Source organism: Archocentrus centrarchus, unplaced genomic scaffold (genome assembly GCF_007364275.1).
Source record: "Archocentrus centrarchus isolate MPI-CPG fArcCen1 unplaced genomic scaffold, fArcCen1 scaffold_27_ctg1, whole genome shotgun sequence".
Lineage (NCBI taxonomy): Eukaryota > Metazoa > Chordata > Actinopteri > Cichliformes > Cichlidae > Archocentrus > Archocentrus centrarchus.
Window position 1 is genome coordinate 1,918,392 of NW_022060257.1, and position 16,932 is coordinate 1,935,323.

At 41.1% G+C, this 16,932-nt stretch overlaps 1 protein-coding gene across 3 annotated transcripts in view; it reads left to right on the forward strand.

Annotated features, from left to right (window-relative positions):
* Positions 1–16,932, forward strand: part of tncb (tenascin Cb) — a 68,095-nt gene that overhangs the window by 23,483 nt on the left and 27,680 nt on the right. For all 3 annotated transcript variants that reach the window (XM_030723802.1, XM_030723804.1, XM_030723803.1), the window contains exons 7-9: positions 6,446–6,715; positions 13,201–13,386; positions 16,694–16,783. In XM_030723802.1, coding sequence (XP_030579662.1) covers positions 6,446–6,715; positions 13,201–13,386; positions 16,694–16,783 — 546 coding nt within the window. The remainder of the gene's footprint in view (positions 1–6,445; positions 6,716–13,200; positions 13,387–16,693; positions 16,784–16,932) is intronic.

Genomic DNA, 16,932 nt, shown 5'->3' on the forward strand with positions numbered 1-16,932 from the left:
CAACAAACCCTGCCTGTGCCAGACATTTAGCTGATTTTAATGTCGGTTCCACAAACATGTCACTCTCCAAACACTGAATAAACCAAGGTAACTATTGCCCATGCTCACAATTTTCCTTTGACCTATACCTTGAAGTCAAGGTTGCTGAGATTCGAACTTGTCCAAGATTTTCAGTAGATGCATCTATGGTGTGAATTTGAACATCCTAGGTATTTTTCTTGAGTTACCATGTTCATAATATTTTCAGAAAACCTGACCTCTGACCTTGATCCAATTATGGCAAAGATGTAATCAGGTGATCTAGGGGTCACTGACCATCTTTTGTGCAAATTTGGGTGAATTGGACTGGTACTTTTGCTGTAATGTTGTTAAACAAACAGACAGACAGACTATCCCTGGCTATTCCCACCTCTCTGGTGGGAAAGGAACCTGAGCTAGCGCATGAGGTTCAGAGATACTGGCTAGATATAGTCAGCTCACCCTAATGCAAACCTGAGCTCTGGAATCAGTCTCATGGCAAGAGGCTGGACTCTGTTCAGAGTCCAGCCTCTTGGGCTGGGGTGGGTACTGCCTTTCGTGAGAGGCAGTGGGCTGGGGTGGATATCCTTGTATCCCCTTGACTTGCCCCCTGTACATTGGAGTTTTTACAGTTGGACGAGAGGGTTGTTTCCCTGTGCCATCGAGCCAGAGAATGGGTCCTGACTGTCATTTGTGCTCATGTTCATTTCAGAATACCCAGCCTTATTGGAGTCACTGGGAGGGGTGCTCGAGGGTGCGCCATCTGGTGACTCCATTGTCCTACTGGGAGAATTCAATGATCACGTGGGCAACAACAGTGAAACCTGGATGGGCACGATTGGGAAGAAGGGCCTGCCTAATCTAAACTCAAGTAGCAAACCAGAGTTTGTCATGTTCGAGATGAAGGGAAGCCAATATGGGAGAAATATGCTCTCTCTTGACAGGGACTAGAAAGAGAGAGCATATTTCTCCTATACTGGCTTCTCTTCATTGGCTCCCTGTTAAATCTAGAATAGAATTTAAAATCCTTCTCCTCACATACAAGGTCTTGAATAATCAGGCCCCATCTTATCTTAAAGACTTCATAGTACCATATCACCCCAATAGAGCACTTTGCTCTCAGCCTGCTGGCTTACTTGTGGTCCCTAGGATACTTAAGAGTAGAATGGGAGGCAGAGCCTTCAGCTTTCACGACCCTCTTCTGTGGAACCAGCTCCCAATTTGGATTCGGGAGACAGACACCCTCTCTATTTTTAAGATTAGGCTTAAAACTTTCCTTTTTGCTAAAGCTTATAGTTAGGGCTGGATCAGGTGACCCTGAATCACCTCTTAGTTATGCTGCTATAGGCCTAGGCTGCTGGGGGTTCCCATAATGCACTGTTTCTTTTAATTGACTTCTTTTTACTCTGTTTTTGCTTCACTCTGCATTTAATCATTAGTTATTATTAATCTCTGGCTCTCTTCCATAATATGTCTTTTGCCCTGTCTCTCTCTCGTGCCCCAACCGGTCACGGCAGATGACTGCCCCTCCCTGAGCCTTGTTCTGCCGGAGGTTTCTTCTTGTTAAAAGGGAGTTTTTAATTCCCACTGTCGCCAAATGTTTGCTCATAGGAGGTTGTTTTGACTGTTGGGTTTTCTGTGTATTATTGTAGGATCTTTACCTACAATACAAAGCACCTTGGGGTGACTGTTTGTTGTGATTGGGTGCAATACAAATTGAATTGGATAGAATTGAACTAACTGAACATAAGGGTGTCCATAAGTGCACGTGGCACCAGGACACTCTAGGTTGCAGGTCGATCAATTTTGTAATCGTATCATAAGATCTGCAGCTGTATGTTCTGGGTACGTGGGTGAAGAGAGGAGCTGAGCTGTCAACTGATCACCACCTGGTGATCAGTTGGATCAGGTGGTGGGGGGAGGATGCTGGACAGACCTGGTGCATCTAAACGTATAGTGAGGGTGCGCTGGGAACCCCTGGCAGAGGCCCCAGTCAACGAGATCTTCAACTCCCACCTCTGGCAGAACTTCGACAGCATTCTGAAGGAGGCTGAGGACACTGAGTCCCAAAGGATCATGTTTGTGGAGCACTGTTGACATCAGCTGAGAATATAGTCGGGTGGGGTGGTGGAAGGAATACTTTCAAGGACCTACTTAATCCCACTGACACACCTTCTGTAGAGGAAGCAGAGTCTGGGGATGAGGGGATGACTTGTCCATCACTAGGGGTGAGGTCACTGAGGTAGTTAAACAACTCCTTGGTGGCATGGCTCCAGGGGTGGATGAGATTCACCCTGAGGCTCTGGATGTTGTAGGGCTCACTTAGGTGATACGACTCTACAATGTCGCATGGCGATGCCTCTGGATTGGCAGACTGGGGTGGAGATTCCTATCTTTAAGGAGGGGCACCGGAGGGTGTGCTCCAACTCTAGGGGGAATCATACTCCTCAGCCGCCCCGGGAAGGTCTATGCCAGGATACTGAAAAAGAGAGTTTTTCAGTTAGTTGAACCTCATATTCAAGAGAAACAATGCAGTTTTCATCCTGGTCGCAGAACCCTGGATCAGCTCTTTATCCTCTCAATGATATCTGAGTGTACATAGGAGTTTGCCCATCCAGTCCACATGTGCTTTTTGGACCTATAGAAGGCATTCGATTGCATCCCTTGGGGTATCCTTTCGGGGGGTTCTGCGGGGGTATGGGGTGTCTGGCTTGTTGTTATGAGCCATTCAGTCCCTGTACAATTGCAGCGTCATAGAAATTCTATCAAAATTTTGGATTGTTTATTTAGAAACAATATATATATTTTTTTAAAACAGTGGACCTACAGTTACTGTTTCAAAGGCTTAAGTGAAGCTTTTTGACTGTCATCACCTTATGTTTTTGAAACAGGACATGGTCATATTTAGAAAGGAGGGTAGAGCTGGACAATAACCATCTAACACCAGAACTGGCTACCTATCATGTTAAACAAGCTGCATTCTAGAGCCAAGAAGGTGACATGAAACTCAAAGAATTTTGACTATAAAAATCCCGGAAAATTCTGACACATAAAATCTGGCAGTTATCCCACCCTGGCCTTTAAAGTGCCAATCAAATGTTAACATGGGAAACATATTAGCCAATCACATTGCTGCACTGGCCCAAGTGCACAGTAGTGTTCACAACCATTTCAGAAACTATAACATTGTGAAAATGTGGTCAGGGATAAGTTATAGGAGTTTAACGTGTGGATGACACTAACTCAATGTTTTGGAGGACAAAAGAATACTTTTTTGGAGAAAATGCAAATAGTTTTTGATGCATATCCGTTAGAATGATTATTTTTTTTGTCACAGACACAGAAATTATACAAATGACATATTCTGATAACATATGGCCAATGTTAGGTATTAGGTTAATGTGATAAACTGATGAAGACCTAAACCTCCGGTTTAAAAATGTGACAGATATTTTGGGAAAATGAGAAGCAGATAGAAGATGTGAGCTTTTGTCACCTTTCATATGACAGGTTATTCATTCTCCTATTGTTCTTGGTTGATTTAGCTGTCAAAGTTAAATGCAAAACAAGTTGTCACTTTTTAATATAGGTTTGTTTCTTCCTGGGTTATCTATCTTGTAGCCAGCATGTACTGGAAACAGCCTGATATGTCAGCCCTGAGTGATTAGCTCATTAGATAGCACTACACTGCTGTGATTCAGTAGGGGTAGTAAAATGTGATATGGATTTCCAGTCCCGTTGGCAAGTTCTGGAATAACTGCATGGCTCTATCTTGGCTCTTACAGGCTAAAAAGCCCAAAGGCTTGTAAGACTCTGAGGGGATCAGAGCTGAGGATCACAGTAAAGTGAGGAAACAGGGTTGAAATTGTGACTTCACCAGTCAGAGCAGCCAGCAACCAGCAGGCTGTTTTAAGGTGTCCTGACTGGGGGGTAGATTAGCACTTGTTGAAGTTGTTAAATTTTCTTTAAAAGTAAGGCTCCGTGGCTGGCTTTCCTGGCCAAAACTTACACTTGAACTCATACTGTGCAAGCCGTTACCCCAGAGAGACTTCTCCTTTAGCAAAAGCAAATTCAACAGGCAGAACGATGTTTGTCACTTCCAGCAATAACTTTATTGAATGGCACCTCCATCTAGCAGAGGGTCAGGCCACTTCTTTGTTTATTTACAGTCTGTATGGAAATGGTATTAAGCTATAACCTTTCCAAATACACATTCATTACGTGCAGGACTAGTAAATTACTGCTGATGCTACAGATAAACAAAGTCAAAGGATGTGCAGCAATATAGTATGGATGGTTGGATCCCTTATTCCTACGGGGTACACATTATTCTCCATTCTGAGGAAAAATGCAGCCCACACCACAAATCACTGTTATAACATTGTTTAGACAGTCCTGGCATTTGACAAATTAATGCTATTTGCCATTTTCTTGAGCATAAGTAGGACAGTGAAAATAGGAAATCCCCTTTGGCCCTTTTAAAACGTGCAAATGAATTATATTTCATACCTGGACCAACCTTGTTTCCTTGGGTAAATGGAGAATCCAGATTCTCTGCCACATATATGAGTAACAAGGGTTTTAATCAGCTTTTTTAAATTGTCTTAATTGGCAAAGAGAAGTGTATAGGTAGCATTAGTGCATGTCTCTAGAAAAGCCTAGGACCAAGAGTGGCCAAAAAACATCCAAAAACTAGTGTTACTGGAGCGGCAAACAGACGCATTAAATGTTAAATGTTGTGTATCAATACTTTGTGTATAACAGTGTGCAGATGCATGAAAAGGAGGTCAAGTCTTTCAAACTTCAACAATAGTTTTGCCTTTGGGGCACTTATGTGGACTTTCTTCCAAAATATGGGCCCCCTGTGGGTTAGTACATGTGGAGTGTATAACACCCTTTTGTGCCCCCATGAGGACATGAGCAGACATGGGCATTTTTATATCTTTAAACCGAGGTAAGCTAACTGTTCTCTTTGTTTATACTTTCTATATGAACACCTTGGTGAATGGGTATAGCCTGGTGACCTACCCAGCCGCTCACTCTATGACAACTGGGATAGGTTCCTGCAACCCTGAACTAGGTTAAGTGAATGAATAAATGAATGAATTTCTGCACACATTTTTTTTTTTTTTTTTGTATTTAAACAGCCTAGTAACAATATATATGCAAAATGGAATGCATGTTTTATGTCTTGCATTTTCTGAAGCACACATCTCTGGATTATGAAGTCTGGTGTTCTTCATGTCATTCAAGCTCCCTTAATGTCTCCCATTACACCAACTTGCAGGCGCGTACTGTGGGATTTGCATGCTGAAGGGCTAATTGTGTGAAGTGAATCGCTTGGCTCTCCCCTCTCTGTTCCCCCCTTCCTACCTAACCCACCATGTGTAGGAGGCACCAGTCAGTCAAGCAGTCAGGCTCAGGGAGACGCTGGCCTCCCAGAAGAATGGTATCATGACACCCAAACAACACTCTCACAGTCTCCTTGGAAGACAAATCAGTGCTAAGCTCAAATGCAGATTCTTCATTTTATCAGCCCCACACAGCGGGTTGACTTTCCTAAACTTGCTTACGTGTGACAAATCAATTTGAGCAGCAGTGAAAAGGCACCCTTCATGGCGCTGGGAATTGATCTGTAAATAATTTGAATAACCTCATAAATGCAAGCAGGCTGTCACATTTTTCAGCACCTGCATTGCTGAAATGATGATATTCATGCAGCAACCCCCCCGACTTCCTTTCTTCAATGTCCATGGTCAAGAGCAAGATATGATCATCATGAAAAATGTCTTCTTCTCATATACAAATTCTTGCTGAACACAAATACTGTTTTTACACTTCAATTCAGGAAAATGTCAGGTGACTCAAGCTGGGACATTGTCCAACTAGTCCTTTTCTTACATGTGGCAGACAGCAGGAGTCCACAACAGCTTCATTCTTACTTTTCCAAATACCCTGCTTGTTTTACGTGATGTGTTGCAGAGTGTGCAGGAGGCAGGAAGACCTCTTACTAGCTGCAAATTCATTGGACTATTACCTGAACTATTCTCACACTGATGCAAATCAGCGCAAGTTAATATAACACAAAGTTTGTGTTAAGAAGCTGAGAGGGTAAAAAACTGTTTGATGTACAACTATAACTTGATGGAAGTTTGTGTAATGTGTCTGATCAGAGTGTATTAAAGGGTATATATATATATATATATAGTTTCAGTAGTGGATGCTCATGTTAAACATGGCCAAAGTTTAAAATAATGAGATCATCTCTGTGAGTATGTGTGTAAACTGAGGGGCTGCACCGAGACACACTATGAGATAGATAAGGATTATTACATCTTGTGAATCAATGAAGTAGCAGAGTTCCTTTAAACTTTCAATGAAAGTTTTGCTAACAATTTTGCCATTGTCACTATTACCTCCTCTTCAGTGATCGATGCCCCCAGCCAGGTGAATGTGCGTGATGTGACCGACACCACTGCGCTGGTGACCTGGTTCCAGCCTGTGGCTGAGGTGGACGGGGTCAGTATCTCCTACGGGCCCAGCTTGAAATCCGCTGATCGCACTGTGGTGGAGCTGACCTCTACTGACACCCAGTACCACCTGGGAGACCTCCACCCTGACACAGAGTATGAGGTGTCTCTGACAGCTCGAAGGGGAGAACGGACCAGCAATCCTATCTATGAATCCTTCCTCACAGGTAAAACTGCAACAACTGCATGTGCTATGTTTGTTGAAGAAAAAAAGAAGATGAATATATAAAACTCTTAAAATGTGATGATACAAAATTCTCACTAGAAGAAAATCAGTCAGCCTTTAACTGTTTATTACAGCAAGGTTTAATGAGCTGCTGTTCTGTGTTTTTTTGGCTAAGGGGGGGCAGGGGGTTGGACCACACATGTTTGATTCTTGGTTGTATGTTTACGAGGTAAGACATCCTGCTGATGTGTGTATGTGGATGTGTGTGTTCCTTGAGGAAACAAAAGTAAAGAATCATTATTTGGTTTGATGCCCCTGCTCCCTCCACCTCCACCTCAGCTCTGTATAGAAGCACATACTGGCTCCAGCATGTGCTTCTATACATGCTTCTATAAATGCTCTGTGTGTGCCTACAGCACCATAGCTTGTTTATCAATTAGTACCGCAGTCCTGCATTTTGTCAGAAAGAATGCCTGCAGAATGTTTATGCAGAACAATGTGGAAGAATCCATTTCTCACTAAGTACACCTTTGGCATTAAAAGTTGGCATTGATACTTTTACCAGAAATAACTTCCTTTCGGTGTTTTATAGAATTGTCCGCCACTGTCTTGACATCACTTGCTGAAAAATTTGACTACTGTTTGAGATTTTTTTTTTAATATGCTGCTCAACATATGAACAAATGAACATAAAAACTACTGAGTACCATTTTGAGTTACAAAGAAATTTCAGCAAATTGGACTAGCCTGCTGCATTTTTTTTTTTTTCACTTTTATTTTTCGGGGTGTCTTTGAATTCTGCCCTCTGTAAGTTGATGATTTTCATTTTCATCAATGTGGCATCCTTTCATTCCTAACACATTACCCAGTCCATACCAATATAGATATCCAGCAAGATTTTTTCCCCATTCCCCCTAACCTAATAACTGGTTATGCCACCTTTGGCAGCAAGCACTGCAATTAAGTGTTTGCGATAACTGGCAATGAGTCTTTTACAGCACTGTGAATTTTGACCCACTCCTCTTTGCAAAATTGTTTTAATTCACTCACACTGGCGGGTTTTTGATCATGAACAGCCTGTTTAAAGTCATGCCAAAGCATTTAAATTTGAATTACATCTGGACTTAGGCCACTCCAAAACCTTCATTTTGGGTTTGTTTTTTTTAGCCATGGACTTGCTGGTGTGTTTTGATTCATTGTCCTGCTGTATAACCCAGTTGTGCTTTAGCTTCAGGGCACAAAATGATGACATTCTCCTTCAGAATTTTCTGGTAGAGAGCAGAATTCATGGTTCCATCAGTTACAGCAAGTACTCCAAATCCTGAAGTAGCAAAGGAGCGCCAGACCATCACACTACCACCACGTTTGACCATTGGTGTGATGTACTTTTCTTTAGTTTTATGCCAGATATAACAGAATTCAGCCTTCCAAAAATTTCAACTTTTGACTTGTCAGTCCACAGTATATTTTCTCAAAAGTCTTGGGGATCATCAAGATGTTTTTTTGGCAAATGTGAGATGAGCTTTTGTGTTCGTTTTGGTCAGTAGTGGTTTTTGCAGTGGGACTCTTCCACATATGCCATTTTTGCCCAGTTTCTTTATTATTGTTGAATCAGGAACACTGACCTTAACTGAGGCAAGTGAGGCCAGCATCAGATGTTGTTCTGGGTTCGTTCCAAAATTTCTCCATTTGCAGTTAATGGCTCTCACCGTGGTTTGCTGGAGTCTCAAAGCCTTAGAAATGGCTTTGTAACCCTTTCCAGACTGATAGATGTCACTGACTGTTTGTCAGCTGTTTGACAAAAGCATGTGTTGTTTTTTGAGATCTTTTAGCCTGCTTCACTTTGTCACTTTGTCATATCATATGAAATCATTTTAAAGACTGCATTTTGTATTTACAAGGGTTATCTTTGTCTAATATTAAAATTTGTTTGATAATCCAAAATATTTAAGAGTGACAAATATTGGGTCTTCTACCAGAGGCTTGGGAGCTTGAAGGTCTTATACAGTATCTTAGCTATTCCTAGGACTGCACTCACAGATGTCATTCCTGGAATTTGCTGGAGCCAATCTCCCACTTTGGGGGTCACTGCCCCAAGTGTTACAATTACCATGGGAACCATTGTTACCTTCACCTTCCACATCCTCTCTAGCGCTTCTCTTAGCCCTTGGTATTTATCGAGCTTCTCATGTTCCTTTTTCTTGGTACTTGCTATGTCTGTGGCTTTCATCCTCTGCTTGTCCACCACTACTATGTCCGGTTGGTTAGCCATCACCAGTTTGTCTATCTGTAGCTGGAAGTCCCACAGGATCTTAGTTTGGTCATTCTCAACCAACCACGGGGACGGACCCCATTTTGACTTTAAGACTTCCAGGTCATATTCGGCACAGATGTCCCCATGCCAGCGACCTGGTTATGGTGTTCCATGTATGCCCTGCCTGCTAGCATCTTGCACCCTGCTGTTATGTGCTGGATTGTCTCAGGGGCATCTGAGGTCTTGCTTGTTGTTGTAGACCCCAGCCTCTATCGATCTTGTGCTCAGAGCTTGTTCCTGTGCTGCCATGATTAGTGCCTCAGTGTTGTCTTTCAGCCCAACTTTGTCCAGCCATTGGTAGGATTTTTTGATATCAGCCACTTCTTCTATCTGCTGGTGGTACATGCCGTGCAGAGGCCTGTCTTTCTATGATGGTTCACGTTCTTGCTCCTCTTCTTTCTCTGGTTTCTGCTGCCTGAGGTATTAGCTAATGCCGAGTTTCCACTAGTACCTACTCAGCGTGACACGACATGACTCGCCATGACACGACTCGCCATGACACGACTCGCCACAGTCTTGTTTTGTTTCCATTACAATTGAGGACCACCTCACTGTGGGTGGAGTCGATATAGCAACATGGGCAGAAGTCTCATGATGTAATTTGTATGTGACTCAAAGAGTGTTAGCTTTTGTTTACTCTGCTCTCTTGTGCGATGGTACCCATGAGCGGCCAGTAGCTTGGAGACCTCATGATAAACGTTCTCATTTCTCGTCTCATCTCCCACCAAGCACAGAAATGTCTGCAACTCCTCATTCAACCACAGTGTTGGTTTGCGTGTCTCCATTTTCTTGCTGTCGGGTTTTAAAAATGGTGCGGCTGATTCTGGTCAAGGAGTCGCTCTCATGACTCCGCTAATGATGACACTCTCTGGCCAGTCAGTGGCATGCTGTTCTTTGACGTCACATTTTTGGATCGCCCTGGATGGCTTGGAACCCCGGCTGAGTGGGTACTAAAAAAGTACCTGGTACCTGGTACCAGGTACAAATGGAAATGCCTACAAACCGTGGTGAGTCAAGTCGAGCCGAGCTGAGTAGGTACTAGTGGAAACATTGCATAAGCACATGATCAGATGTGGCCAACATTTAAATTGCCGACAGTGTCACCAGCAAAGCGCCCCCATACCATCACACTTTGTTCTCCATACTTCATGGTGGGAACTACACATGTAGGAACCATCCACTCACCTTTCCTGCATCTTACAAAAACATGCCGTTAGTAACAAGAAACCTGAAATTTGGACTCATCAGACCAAAGGACAGGTTTCCACTGGTCTAATGTCCATTCCTTGTGTTCTTTGGCCCAAGCCATTCTGTTGCTCTTGTTGTTCTTCTTAGAAGTGGCTTTTTATCAGCAATTCAAGTCCAGATTCACAGTCTTCTCTGAACAGTTGAAGTTGAGATGTGTGTGCTACTTAAACTCTGTGAAGCATTTAGGTGGGCTCTCATTTGGGGTGCTGCTAACTTGTGTTTTCTGACGCTGGTAACTCTGATAAATGTCCTGTGCAACAAAGGTAACTCTTGGTCTTCCCTTCTTGGGGTGGTCCTGATGAGAGCCAGTTTCATCATAATGTTTGATGGTCTGTCATTTTTCTTTACTTAGTTGAGTAGTTCTTGCCATAATATGGATTAGAACATTACTCAAATAGGGCTATTCACTGTGTACCAACTCTACCTCTTCACAGCACAACCAATGGTCTCAAACACATTAAGAGGGCAAGAAATTCAAGAAATTAACTCTTGACGAGGCACAGCTGTTAACTGAAAGCCATTCCAGGTGACTACCTCATAAAACTGACTGAGAAAATGCCAAGATATGCAAAGCTGTCATCTAAGCAAAAAGTTCCTACTTTGAAGAATCTAAAATATAAAACATATTCTGGTTTAGCACTCTTTTTGTTTACTAAATAACTCCATGACTTTAGTATTAATCTACAATGCAGACACTTTTAAACAATGAAAAACCACTGAAGTAAAAGGTGTGTCCAAACTATAGAGAGAGAGACAGACAGAGAGTAAGAGAGTAGAACATCACATAATGTGAAAACACTGATTGCTGGGATATTTCATCAGTAGCAGGATAGCATTAACAAGACAGGTTACTGATACTCACTAAGGAAGTTTGAAGTTGTGATAAATGTATGCCTGTACTGTTTTTTGCTTCTTAGACTGATCTCTTTTATTTATGTAATTATATAACAGATAACTTAACCTTACTCGGCTATCAGTACATGTAATTAAAAAAAAAAATTATTCTCCCAGGTTTTGGCAATAAGGGGGTAACAAAAATAACAGAACAAACAGACTGAGGAACAGCTTTTATGCCAGGGCTATCATTGAACTGAACTCTGTGTGGTTTGGACAGTGATGTGGGGTGGTAGTGCTGACTGTGTGCGTGCGTTGGTGTGTATTGGGGCTAGATTCGTCTGTTAATTTACTATTGTGCACTGTATTTTAGTAATCATTTTTATCACTCATATTTTTATTATTTTATTATTTATTGTCTGAGGCACCTAGAAAGGAATGCATTTTAAATTTCGTTGTGCAACTTCTGTGTACAATGACAATAAAGATTCTGATTCTAATCATTCTTACTGACACATATCAGTAAATATTTGCAATTTATTCAAAAAAGTCCTTTTTGCTTTTCTTCAAAACAAGTCACAGGTTAACAGGTGCTGCTTCAAAGAGGATTAACAGTGTTTTTAAGCTACTTAATTTTTATTAATCTATGTTGAAATATTTTTTTTAAATGACTGAAGGATTGAGGGAACAGTAAACTAACAGTAAATGTAACAGGCTGATGCTGATACATTTAAAAATGATCAATATCTATCATATCTTGGTCCATGTCCACACTTTAAAAATGTCCACTTTAACAATGACTACACAAGTTAGACTGCTACATTGGTTCTTGTTATTTGTATTTGCTGTCCTGTAAGCCGGATTGGGAGGGGGGGGGGGGGGGGGCACAATTTTAATTATGCATGATGCAGTAAAATCAATCAATCACTCATTTAATCAGTCAGTTAAATATACTGTATAACTATGAAAAGGCAAATGGACTACAACCATGTAGTCAATTAGACAATTAGAATGCTTACATTTTGCACCCTGATTGATGAGATCTAGGAGAACAATTTGAAAAGGAACCAAATATTATATATTCTGACAGTTTAGGGTTAGGATTAGGGTTATCACTGATGATGATTTAGACCTCAGAGAGTTAATGCAGAAAACTTCCCTTATCATATGACATATAATTAGATGAGCAATATATATATGTGTTAATGAAAGTGGATACATTCCACTAGTACCAATATAAACCTAAAATATAAAAAAAAAAAGATAACAGGTTGTGCAACAGGAACAAGACCAAGGATGTGGAATATACTGCTGCTATTAACATGTCTTACAGGACACAGGGTGCAAAATGTGTCCTTTTTCTTGATGGTTGAAATGGAGAATTCTGCTCAACTATGCTAATTGATCTTACCGGCAGCTAGATTTAAACTGTGCCTATTGCAATTCACAATAATTGTTTATTGGTGTAAAAAGAATTACAGTACTATACACAGGACTGGAGTAATACTGTCAACTGTCTGGTTGCCATTATACTTTTCTTCATTTTCTTTAGATAGAAAAATATAGACCTAACTGTATGACCCATGTACCCTCAATTCACTTTGATGTCTTTCTTGAAGTATGACATTAGCTTCATCAAATTTTCCCTACTCCATGTTCTGCACAGTGCTGAGATTTTAATAACATTTTAACAGCTACCCTGACCGATAAATGTGATTAATTACTACAAGAGTCTCAGTCATGGTGGCTCACAGCTAGCTAAATCTTAACTCTGTTCTTGATAACACAAACATTTGGAACCATATCATACATCACACCCAAAAATTATAGGATAGAAATAAAATAAGTAAAACATAAAATTTTTTAAAAAGTCAAATTGTTTGTTAGTTCAATTCAGTTTTATTTATAAAGCACTAATTCACAGCAACAATTTCTTCAAGGTACTTTATGTTGCAAGGCAATGACCTTCAATCACATAAGGTTTTGATTTAAAAGAAACATTTTCTTTCCTTTAGTCCTAAATGAGAAATCCAGTTACACTTAGGTTAGTGTAAGGTTACATCTTTCTAAAGTATATTTCTGCATTGTAGACCTGGATGCCCCCAGAGACCTGCAGACAGTGGAGCTGACAGATGAGAGCATCACTCTTGAGTGGAAGAACAGCCGTGCTCAGGTAGACAACTACCGCATCAAGTATGGACCTCTGTCTGGTGGAGAGCATGAAGAGCTGCTGTTCCCCCCAGGACCTAAGGACTTCACCCAGGCCAAGATCACTGGTTCTGTATCCCACACAAACATCTATCCAAATAACATACTACTGTACAATAATGCAGTGTTTTTATTATCAATTAATACAGATTTAATGTACTGAATGTAGCTTGGAAAGCCTTAACAACACACACTTAACTAGAAAATGGTAATATAACTGATTTTTTTGGAATTTTTTCCAAACGTTTGTCTAACTGCGAATGTGTAAAAATGATCCATTAACCATTTTATGGCACTGATATAGTTCTAGTTACAGTGCTAATTAAGTGCTAAGGAAAACTCTAGAATTTCACTCACCACATAACTTTGGATAGGCTGAAATTCAGGTCAAGTTTAGTGACTCCAGCTACCTGAGGTGGAGCCTCGCAGGCAGCTTGTGGTCTAGTCATCATGTTATTTACCTAATTTATAGGTTGACAACAATATATTACATTACTACACGTACAATAAAAGCCCCTGCAACAAGTGTCAATCTAAATATCTAAATGTCATCCTGAAATCAGGCCTGTTCTTAAACATACACACTACAGAGAGGCCAGCAGGGGAAAGTACTGCTGTTTGATTTTCACAGCATGGTTTAAAGACAAGCTTCCTACATTTGTGTTAAAAAAAACAAAAAAAACACATGAGGTCTTTCCAAAAGGTCCTGACAGTTGAGTAGAATGTTTTGCTCAGTGATGTTCGCTCATATAAGCATGACAGAAATACAGTAAGTCACCCACACTGGCATAACATATGTGGAAAAATGAGTAGTTTGTAATATAAAACAATAATAGTGATTTATTACCCATCATTACTGCTTTGATATAGCAGTTAGTCACAGCCTAAAGGATAGATTATAAAGCCGTGCTTGAAATAGCTTATAAAGGATCATTTATTAACCATTAACACAGCTTTGATACCCTTTGTTTGACTTTAAAATGCCTTATTTTTCTCACAAACTGGCAACTCCAACGCTCCCAATGCCTCAGTGCTGACGTACACTCACTGCCCACATTTTTAGGTACATCTCAGCAGCAGCTCAGTGCATTTAGGCATGTAGCCATTGTGACAAGTTCAAACTGCTGAAGTTCAAAATGAGTATCAGAATGAGGAAGAAAGATGATTTAAGTGACTTTGAATGTGGCATGGCTGTTGGTGCCAGGCCGACTAGCCTGAGTATTTCAGAAACTGCTGACCTGCTGGGATTTTCCCACACAACCATCTCTACACATCTATGTGTGAGACATTGAGTTGTAGGGTCTCCGGGTGCCTTGTTGATGCCAGAGGTCAGAGAAGAATGACCAGACTGCTTTGAGCTGATATGATGGCAACAGTAACCCAAATAACTCACCCTGTAAGCGTGAAAGCACAAATTCATCCTATGTTGTATCAGCGGGTCAGGCTGGTGGTGATTTGATGGTGTGGAGGATACTTTATTTGAACACTTTGGGTCCCTTAGTACTAACTGAGTATTCTTTAAATGCCATAGCCTGCCTGTGTATTGTTGCACATCATGGGTTGCTGTGGTTTAGGTGGTAGAGCAGGTTGGGTTGTCTCCCAGTCGGAAGGTTAGTGGATTAATCCCTGACTCCTCCAGTCTGCATGCTGAATATCCTTGCACTGTTATAGTGAAGTCAGTGAACATGTGTGTGAAGTTTGATGGGCTAGCCCGAACAGTAAGGGTGGGAATTTGAACATCCCAGGTGAGCTCATTCTCAAGTTATCATATTCACAAGATTTTACAAAACTTGACCTCTGACCTTTACCTTCATGTCATGGTTGCCGAAATTCAAACTCATCTGAGATTTTTAGTTGATGCATCTATGTTATGAATTTGAACATTCTAGGTCACATCATTTTCGAGTTATGGCCAACATTAAAGTTTTTGTGTAGCAGACGGCAAAGCCACAACAATACCTCGACTTTCTCTTTGAAACAGCTTCGCTAAGAAGAACATCAGGGATTCTTCCACAACCCATTAACCCAGATGATATCTTCAACATCTTATATAACTGCTATAGAAAAGGATTAGTAAATCTTTGTTAACCTGTAATAAAGGTTTCATCTTATCGGGGGTTTTGTAGTTACTGCTTGCCATTTTAACTAATGTATGGCCAAGCAGTCACTCGCCAGTTCTGATCACAGCTGCTCAGCAAAGCTAAAGAGCTGTTTCACTGCATACATACTCAGCTGTTTTCATTCTTTTGGCTGCTTTGTGATCATACTGGCTCATTAGTATTTTGCATCCAAATGGCACAGCTGAAAAGCCTCTGTGGAAAACAAAATGATACAGTGTGAAGTGTTTATTCTCCGAATTCTTGGGACAAGTGTTTGTGAGACTGTGTGTTTAAATGGCCAGAGTTATTTTCGGCCTGCTCATTTTCTAAAACAGGTTGCCTTTGTTTTGTCTCATGAAATGTTTGCTTGTCTACAAAAGGCCCACTTTATTAGAAAATCACCCAGGAGGGGCTTGGCATTGAGGCATTAATTGGAAAACATTGCTGCTTGTTTCACTTTGAGATTTTACTTGGACAAGAATAGCGGGCACGTTTTCATCGCTCTGCATTGCTGACATTAGAAAGCTATGCTTTGAAGCGGATGTGTTTTGTTTCATTGTTTATTTGTTTGTTTGTTTGTTTGTTTCTATACTGTGCATTCAACATGGTAGGATTAGAAACCATGAGAAAAAAGACCCCAAAAACAAGCTAGTAGTGTCTTTGTCTGGCCACATTCTTTGTCCTTGGGAGGCCCATCTCATGAAAATAAAGCACTGTGTCCTTTCAGCTGACGCCCCCCTCTGCTCCACACACACCTCAGCACTTCTTTCACACACTTATTATCTGTAATTGCCTTCACGCTCGTGATTTTATTGATAATGAGTTTCCTGGGCATTAGGTGTAATTTCATGCTGTAAGGCTCTGTGTGCAATGACCTCTGTGGGAGTTAATAAAGGCGATCAGGCCCAGAGAGAGCTTAATTGTAGAGACTAAAGGGCCTCTGGAGCCTGCTGTATCATAGCAAGTAGTGTTTTTGCTCTGCGACAAGGGCCCTATAGATCCATCAATGCAAATACAACACTGATGTTCCACGGCAAGCACAGGCTTACCATGAAATGCAATTAGGTTGCAATCTATTGTACAATCAAGTCACAAGAGAGCATTTTTTTGTGTATTTGCCATAGGCGCTGGAGCCATTAGCTGAAACAGCTGGCCACTTGACTACAGAGCCTCCCCGCTGTTCATTTGTTGACACCTCAGTGGATTTGAACAAATGGAACATGACACAGCTTTTTATTTGCTTATCACTGTGTTTTTATGTTACCCTGTTGTGTAGGCCTGAGACCCGGCACAGAGTACGGGATGGGTGTGACGGCAGTGAAAGATGAGAGGGAGAGTCTGCCCACAACTGCCAACGCCGTGACTGGTGAGATGCTCACACTGACACACTACTTTTATAATCACATTCTATATGTGGCACACTTTTTAGCTTACGTTCAGGACATCTTTTATTTTGTGATTGCTATTACATTGATAGAATTTATAAGTAAAATTTATGAACTGATATCACAAAAT